At 46.8% G+C, this 9,108-nt stretch overlaps 1 protein-coding gene across 1 annotated transcript; it reads left to right on the forward strand.

Moving 5' to 3' along the window:
* Nucleotides 1-916: 916 nt before the first annotated feature.
* Tigd4 (tigger transposable element derived 4) lies at nt 917-7,075 on the forward strand. The gene is made up of 2 exons (XM_055596501.1): nt 917-3,093; nt 7,024-7,075. The coding sequence occupies exon 1, from the start codon at nt 1,410-1,412 to the stop codon at nt 2,946-2,948; it is 1,539 nt and encodes a 512-aa protein (XP_055452476.1). The 5' UTR covers nt 917-1,409; the 3' UTR covers nt 2,949-3,093; nt 7,024-7,075.
* Nucleotides 7,076-9,108: the final 2,033 nt, after the last annotated feature.

The raw sequence follows: 9,108 nt of genomic DNA on the forward strand, positions 1-9,108 counted from the left end.
TGTGTGCCTCTTACACTCTCACTGAGTCTTTCTTACTGAGTGTGCAGCAGCTCTGTGAAGTCAGCTGTGTAGTTCTCCCCTGTACACCTAAAGGAGCAGAACCCTTAATAGTGAAGTGGCCCGGGACCACATAAGTACTAAATGGCAGTCACGTCTCAACATCCATCCATGTCTTTAAACTATGGCAAGCCACTTTTTGCCGTGCAGACACACACATGTAGAGGGCCTGAGAGGGTAGGACCATGGTCACTCTACTTCCTGTTTGAGTCGATAGTTTCCTCCCTTACATCCTCTTAATAACATATTTATCATGATACATGCTCTCAGGACACACTGTGTATTCAGGGACTGTACTAAACTGATGTAAAAGTTACTGGATTTTTTTTAGCTTTGAGAGAGAATGGGGTTTAGATTTTTAAATGGAATTATCAATCATCTGACTTGAGTATTTCAAGTCAGACTCCTATGTATTTCTAGCAGACTCCTATGAAGGAGACTGTCTCCTGTGCTATTAAAAATTGAGCTCATGACTACTGTCTGTGATTTTTTTTTTCTCTTTAGAGTCAGAGGTCAGTCTGTGACCTCATGTCGAAAATAGCCACCAAGGATCTACCCAGGATCACTTTTAGTTCTTTAATTTTGGCAAGCACACATTTTTCAGGGCAGATTAAATTTGCCTGATGTATTTTAGAAGTATGTATTGCAAAGCACAAGCGAGGATCCACAGAGCAGAGCTGGCAAGCTTTAATGGCGGTGAGCATTTCAGAAGGGAAGCATGTACCTGAAGACTTTGGTTACTGCATTTCCAGAAACTTCTTCCCATCTTTTTCATTGTCATTCAGAGCATAATAGTGTTTTCTTGATATCCAGTTGACATGGTGCTAAAGTGCCTTTTTCCTTGGTATTTTCAAGAAAGAAGTAGGAGTATGCCATTTTTGTTCTTCTGTACCTTTGAAGACACTAGAACTTAATGAGTGATATTTACCATGAACATTTCTCAAAGTTTGTTTCTTGCCTCTGAGCCTGCTGTGGAGAATTAGTACAAGGTTGAAGCATGCATGGATAAAATAGATCGTCTTAAAGGATTGCAGCTCCAAAAATACACCAGCAGGACTGGGCAGGTTTGACATAATGACGTCCTATTTTAGCCTGACTTCTGGAACTCTGAAGAACTATGAATTGAGCCACAGGAGCTCTGAAGAAGGAGCCTCTTCTGAGCGCGTAGAGGATGTTCTTCAGACTCTGAAAAGATTTGTCTGTTGTCGGTTTCCTACAGAATGAGACCGTTGGTACTTACCAGCATTAATAGAGGAAATGATAGAAAGCCCTGGTCCATATCATACTGAAAGCCAAGTTTGACTTCAGAAACCAGGAGCTCAGAGCGGGCGTGTGCATAAGCAGCAGCCGAGATGGCAGAAGCAGCTGTGGGTGCTGCGACTCAGCCGGCAGCCGTGAAGAAGAAGAAGAGCCTGTCCATTGAGGAAAAGATTGACATCATAAACGCAGTAGAGAGCGGCAAGAAAAAGGCAGAGATCGCAGCTGAGTATGGAATAAAGAAAAATTCCTTGTCATCCATTATGAAAAACAAAGACAAAGTTCTAGAAGCCTTTGAGTCTTTGCGATTTGACCCCAAGAGAAAAAGACTGAGAACAGCATTTTATACAGATCTGGAAGAGGCGCTGATGAGGTGGTATCGCATTGCTCAGTGTCTAAATGTCCCAGTCAACGGTCCGATGTTGCGTCTAAAAGCTAACGATTTTGCCCAGAAGCTGGGACACAACGATTTTAAGTGCAGCAATGGCTGGCTGGACCGTTTTAAGTCCAGGTATGGCTTGGTGTTCAGAGCGCAGCCGGCAGAAGCCACGGGGATACCCGTAGACCCCTCTACTGTCTGGTACCAGAACGTCCTTCCCTATTACCTAAACGATTATCACCCGGAAAACGTCTTCAACGTGAGAGAGACGGGGCTGCTCTACCGGCTGCTACCGACGAACACCTTTGCCTTCCGAGGGGAAACATGCTCAGTTGGAAAGCTGAGCAAAGACAGGATAACCCTGGCGGTCGGCGCGAATATGGATGGCTCCGAGAAGCTCCCTCTGCTTGTCATCGGGAAGAGCCGAGCCCCACGCTGTTTCAAAGGCATGAAGTCCCTGCCCGTGTACTACGAAGCCAACAGGGCGGCCTGGATGACGGCGGCCATCTTTGAGCAGTGGATGCTGAAGCTAGACGAGAAATTCCAAGCCCAGAAACGAAGAGTGGTGATCTTCGTGGATTCTTCTCCGGCACATCCGGAGGTGAAAAACCTGAAGTCCATTGAGTTAGCGTTCTTCCCGTCGTGCGTGGCTTCCGAGTTCGCAGCCATGAAACAAGGTGTTATTAAAAGCCTTAAAATCAAATACCGCCATTGCCTTATCAAGAAATTTTTAAGTTCTGTCGAAAGCAGCAAGGAGTTTACCTGTTCTCTGTTAGATGCGGTCGACACACTGCACCTCTGCTGGAGAGCTATAACCGCGGAGACCATTGCCAGGAGCTACGAAGAAGCGGGGTTCGTGTCTCCCAGCGGGGAAAGGGAGCCGGCAGCGGCCGAGCGCGCCGCTGCTCCCGACCCGACAGCCTGCGCCCTGGGGGCGGCCGTGGAGTTTCCCGAAGGCCTGGCCATAGAGGAATACGCTGCCCTGGATGAGGACCTGGAGACCTGCGAGGCCGCGAGGGACGGCGCGGAGAGGGGCGGGGGGAGCGGACAAGGCGGAAGCGGGGCCTGCGCTTCCGACGAGGAGGACGACGACGGCGGAGCTCCGGAAGGGGACCCGCCCTGCCCGGCCCAGCCCGAGGCGGCCGCAGCCGTGCGCACCCTGAAAAGGTTCCTCAGAAGCCACGACGTGAAGGCCGAGCTGCACGATTCTCTCGCAGACCTTGAGAACTTCGTTAACGCTGCGCCGCCTAAGTAGCGGGTCCTGCGGCTCCCAGAGGGGCTTCCCTGGGGAGTCCTCAGAGAGCAGAGCAACCCTCGGCCGAACTGCAAAGCCTTTGATCCGCATCGCAGGGCGCCTAGTGAGTGAGGACTAAGTAGAACTGCACAGCTCCGTTTAGCAGGTTTGCGGAGACTAAGAATGTGTCTCAGAGGCTTTGTACTTGAAGGAAACAGTGTGTGTGAAAGAACTCCAGCCGGCTGACCCACACGTGAATTCCTGGTTTCCAGTTCTTCCTTTTTAAATTCAGATCGTGTTCTAGGATATTTTCATGTTATTGTAGTCTAAGAAAAAAATAGCTTATTTATTTTATAAAGCCATATGCAGGCCACCTCTGTCCTAATGAGTTCTTTGTTCTCTTTCATCTTTTGCATAGTTTTCCAAGACACAGTCTCACTGCGTAAGTCCAAGCTGCCTCAAAGGCATGGCAATGTTCCTGCCTCAGCCTCTCAGGTGCTGGGATTGTATAAACCAGTATGCACAGTTCTAATTAAACTTTTCAGTACCGTAGTGGTGTGAAATTGTCATAGTTAATCTTCCTGGCTGAAGAAAACTGTGAAAAATGCACCCTAATCTGATAAACAACAAACTGGCTGCTTTCGAATCACTTGTCAAATTAAGTGGCGGGGACAGAAGTGGCCCTGCCATCTATCACAGGACTCGGGTCCCTCTGCCGGACATACGTGTGTGCCTACCTAGTGGGAAGACACTTGAAGGAAAGTTATTGAACTCATATTTATGTTTGATAAGGCTAAATCTTGAGCCATTGCAGATGCCCATAGAATTAGCAAAAAGAAAAGTTGTGGTACTTATTTTTTAATCGCAACAGCTCAGTTTTTAATCTAATCTTGTTCTTCATTTTACTGAATTTTGTTTTCAGCACATTATGATATTTAGTTGTCTTCCTCCAAGTTTTTCTTCTTTAAATTTTTTAGAGACAGTTTTACCTATATAATGCATTGAAATACTGTAAGAAATTAATCACACTCCAAAAATAGTCATTGAACAAAATTTTAACAATGTGTCAGTCTTTCCCACCGATTGAAGTAGCATGTTTAATTTACTATACCTAAGTTAGGTCTCTTTGAAAAGTATTTTACAGAAATACAAAGCATAATGATTTGTTGTGAACTATTAATCTGCTAAAAGATTAGAAGAAAATAACCTAACAGCATTTTTACTTTGTTGATTTGCTCTGCTCTGAGGATTGAGTAATAATTGAATTTTAAAATGTATTAATACTTTAGAAGTTTCTCTTATTATTAAACATTATTAAATGGTTTAAATTAAAAGCATTTTGTGGTTTGATGTGTAATTGACCTAAACGAGTTCTTGAGAGCCCCTTTGTCTCTCAAAACAAAATTATTTAGTTAGTCTGGCTTTAAAATTTCTCTTAAAATTTCATTGTTCTTGCTTTGTAAGTTCTTGCTGTTTAAATGGTGCTTTTTAGCTCTTATTAACCAAGAATAAATCTTGAATTGCATTTAGGGTATTGTTACTGAGCTACTTATTGGAAGGTTTAATTCTAGTTAAAGCAGGAGCTGGCCTGCCTCCTATGTAAACTGAGCCCTCACTGAAACCTTTCACTTTATGGGAGGCAGATTAGCTGGAAGTAGGGAGCAAGGAGGGAAGGGAAACTGAAGGAAGCTGTCCAGGCACACACTTCCCAGGTTAAGAGAAACCCTTCTACTGGGCCAGCAGGGCCCAGCTCCCCGAGGACAGGCAGCTGGAACACAGACATCTGCTTTCAGGTTCACAGTACCATGGAGAGCTGAACTGGGCCTCATAGAGCTCCGTGAAATAAACATAGCACAGAGCAGGAGGCAGGAGGCCATGGCCAGTGGGTAAAGGAAGATGCTAGTGTCCTTACCAAATAAAGCAGGGACACGGCTATGATAAACAGGGACCTAGAGGCATAGGGAAGAGTTGGTGGCAACTGCACTACAGATGGCGTGGTCTTCTTCACGCCTCCCTAACCGACAGCGTCAGCTTCTGGATTAGACAGCTCTTCTGCCTAGTTAGAAGAAAATCAAAGGGATTAGGCGCCCACTTGATTCTGTGTTTGCTTGTCTTGTTCTTAGTTGGCAGCTTTCAGCCGGTTTTTGACAGCTGGGACAGTTGTGCGATCTTTTTAGATAGCTAGAGAAAACTAAGTACATGGCAGGCCCCTGGGTTGATCCTATGTTTTGTCAGACGTAACAACTAAGCGAAGAGTCCCAGATAGTCTTGTTTCCTGAACTAGAAGCAAAGGAAGAGGGAGGACAGGACAGCTGTCCACCCTCACTTCCTCTTTGCAAGCCTGTTGTGAATGCACAGTCACTGCAGTGTGCTGGTAGCTGGTACCACACCTACCCGCCACATTGCAAAAGAGATGACTCAGCACCGTATGAGAACCATTTTCCAGCTTCCATGGGAGCAAATGCGGACCCTTCCCCCGAAGAGGAGCTGAAAGTCCACTTGTCAGCCCCCAGATGTCCTTAGCCCTACACCCACCGGGCATCCACTCATCTACCGTGTTGTTAAGTCCTGCCTAGCTATACCAACCCTGTGCTTACCCCCAGAGGTGATTCTGGGAGAAGTGTGGATTCTACGGCATCTGAATAATTGCCAGAAGGAAGTATAGCTTGAACCAAGAGACAATTATACCAGTGGAAGGGTCAAGCTTGATTTCCACTGATGGAAACTAGAGGCGTGGGAGCAGGTAAAGCTAGTTTAAGAGCGTAGTTCTTCATTCCTGAGCCATGTGCTCACTGTGTGAGTCAGACCTAGAGCACAGGTGAGGAGCCTGCCGCAACATCTGTTTGAACTCGAGCTGTGCAATTTCAGCTGCCAACCTTGGTTACTGGGTATTTGGTTTTTAAATTCTAGATTTGATCGTTGTTTTCCAGATCTAATTATTCTGTTAGAGAAAATGTTAACCCTTGAGATGAACAAATTGATTTCCCCTAATTTTCAGTTGCTGGGGTGGGGCACCTTACAGGCAGAATTAGTTCTAACCTGGTGACTAAAGATGATAATTAGAAAGGGTTTATCCAGCTCATGGCTCTGGGCACTGAAGGTTTAATGATGAAAGCAGACAAAAAAAAAAAAAAAATCCCTTCATCATGGCACTGGGAGGTTGGTGCAGGAAGCAAGCGGTATTCAATAATGACGACCGGACCCCTTGGAACACGGCATCCATGTCTACAAAATCAGACAATGTGAGTCTTTAACCTGGTCCTGAGGCAGGCGCAGGAGCGAGGCGACAAAGTGCCGAATCCTGAGATTTGGACTGGAAGGATAAATTGGAGTTTAGCTAGGCAAGAGAGAAGAGAGAGATCATTGTGTGCCAGGCTCTGAGGGAAGTGCCTGCCTCAGTTGGGAGCTGAGCATCCGAGGAAGAAGCAGCTTGAGGGAGGAGGGACCTGGCCTTGGAGCGACTCGCTGGGTTAGGGTTCACTGAAGAACCACTGTGTATGTGAGAGTGGGCGGGTGGGATAAAGGGGGCAGGCAGTCAGGAAGAAAAGTTTTCCATCTTTGTTTTTGAAAACCCCAATCCTAAGCAGCGGCGTGGGCCTCAGAACGGAGGCAAAGTGTGAGAGAGAAAGGACCCAGCTAAGCCGCTGCCGCCTTGCAGAGCTTAACACACGCTTGCCAAAGGGACCTCCTAGCTGGGCTGGAGAGCCCCATCACAGAGCAGAGCGGTGTGCAGTCAGGAGACCCTCGCCTGAGTCCTTAACCGCACGTGGCCAGAGAGGGCTAGAGTGCAGAGGCCAAGGAAGACTAGGGGAAGCTCCATCTAGGCAGCTAAGGAGCCTTCATCTCTTCGGGGGTAAAAGCTTTCCAGGCGTGGCCTTTTATGGGGGTGGGGACGCCCACACTCCTGTAAGTAAGCCCTCACCTCTCTGCTTGTGAGGAAGCCCAATAGAGTCACTGGTTCTCCAGGATGAACTTAGCAAAAGCATCCCTTGTTTTTGTCACTAGGGCCTTAGAAAGAAGGGTAGACATTGTTTCCCCCAGGAAAGGAATTTTAGCAACATCTCCTAACATTCAAAAACATCCCTTCCCATTGTAGGAGGAAATGCACGGGAGAAAGGCACTGCAAGGGAGACAGGCAGGCCTCTGCGCCTCAGCTGACAGAGCCTTGGTTCTTGCCGGCCTTTCACCCCTAGGAAACAGCTGAAGGAGGTTACACCAACATTCCATACACCTTGGAGATCACCATCAAGGTCACTGGAGGGATGTCATGTGAAGGCCAGGATGGTGGGACTGAGTGCTGCTGTGGCCCAGCGCTCCTGCAGTGAGCAGCTGCCAATGCCTGCCTGGTCTTGGGCTGGGATGCTATTCCATCACAGCATCCCAGGAAGACGTCCCTTGAGAGCAATAAATAAATAAAATAATAGATAACATTTCGGTAATAGTCATTCTTCACTGATCATGTCATTTTGATGGTTTGGTGGTACATCTACATAGCTTTGTAAATATTACTTTTATTAGGCTGGGTGGTGACTCACACCTGTAATCCCAGCACTTGGAAGGCAGAGGCAGGGAGATCTCCATGAGTTTGAGGCTAGCCTGGTCTACAGAGTGAGTTCCAGGACAGCCATGGCTACTCAGAGAAACCTTGTCTGAGAACAAAAACAAAACTTTTATTGGTAGTCCATACGGCCTTACCTTGCTCCACCCCATCCTATTTAGTTAACAAGATGCCAGCTTTACTCCATGGACTGTCCCTGCTTTTGCTTTCTGCGGGAATCCTCACCACCAGCCTAGGCAGCCATTCTCTCCAAGGTGAGCGTAGCAGACACAGACTCTGCTGAGCAGTTTACAAACCTCCCTGTACCTCCTCCTAATTTACTGCCCAGAGAGCGGCCTCAGTGTGTGGGAAGCAGATGGATGTTTCTGGAGGGTTTTGTAGGACCTGAGGGAGAGAGTGTGTCCTTAAAGCTAATACGGCTCAATGACTTAGCCCCACTCCCATGAAGACTGCAGATGTTCCAAGCCCTCAAGCAATTCTGAAAACCTTGTCAAGTTCTGAAGGCCATGGAGTCATTAGATAAAGTTAGCTTTTAGACACCTCCTGTGTCTATTTGGGGGGTGCCTTTAGTTTTTGAGGGGGTTAATGTCTAACATGCTTGGAGCAAGTGTTCCCATCTCACTTGTTAAACTCGAGACTAGCAGGTGGGAAGAGATGTCTTATACTACTGACACCACAAGGACATTTCGCTTCAGATTTTCTCCAAAAGAGAGGTGTATAGAAAGTTAAAATCAGATGAGAGTCATTTCTTTTTTCTCTCCTAGTACTGGAGATTGAATACAGACCCCCTGTCTGTTAGGCAAGCATTCTACAGCAGAGCAGCAGCCCAGGCCCATGGGGTTACCGTTAAGAACCCACTGGTCTGGTTGAGGGTGTTGATTAGGGCTAGAACACTTGCCTGGCATCCACAGGTCCCTGAGTTCCATGCCCAGCACAATGGATACATGCATAAATAGAAAGAAAAATAATAAAGGAAGAGAAAAACATCTTGCTGATCATAAACTCTTTGCTAGTAAAAGTTACGTGGACTATTCAAACAGGTGAAAACAGAGACCTAGCCGCTACACCTGCCCTTCCGTCTCACCTCCCTGTGTCTTAAATGCCTCGGTGTTCTGAACAGAGCCTTGGAGAAATGGAACAGACTTCATCTCCTAAACCAGTGTCTTAGCTAAGCCTGCTTTGGCACACTCCTTTTTCCTTTCTCCTTTGACTGCTATTTCTGATTATGTTATTTTAATAGTTTGCTAGTATATTTTTATGAGGACGCCTCTTGCCAAATCCAATTAAAAAAAAAAAAAAACCTAAAAAGGCCTCGTGCTCCTTGTAAGCGGAACAGAGTCTGGGATTTAGCACAGGCTGAGTCTCCATAACAAGGAGACACTCAGGGTGACACTCTCTGAGCTGTCACTTAGGGAAGCATCAGAGACAAAGCGTTAACACAGGCAGATCCCAGGTACCTGGCCATGCCCCCTGAGGAACAGCATGTCTTCTGTATTCAGAGAAAAGAGAACAGCTCAGCCATAGTACCAGCGTTAGTTCCAGGAGAGAGATGACTGCCACAGACACACAAACCTTTTTGGAGAGTCTGGTGTGCCGTATGAGGCAGCACAGAACTTACAGAGG

Source organism: Psammomys obesus, unplaced genomic scaffold, assembly GCF_907164565.1.
Source record: "Psammomys obesus unplaced genomic scaffold, mPsaObe1.curated_primary_1811, whole genome shotgun sequence".
NCBI lineage: Eukaryota > Metazoa > Chordata > Mammalia > Rodentia > Muridae > Psammomys > Psammomys obesus.

Coding starts and splice junctions, on each gene's coding strand:
- Tigd4 (XM_055596501.1), top strand. CDS start 1,410: ATGGCAGAAGCAGCTGTGGGTGCTGCGACTCAGCCGGCAGCCGTGAAG.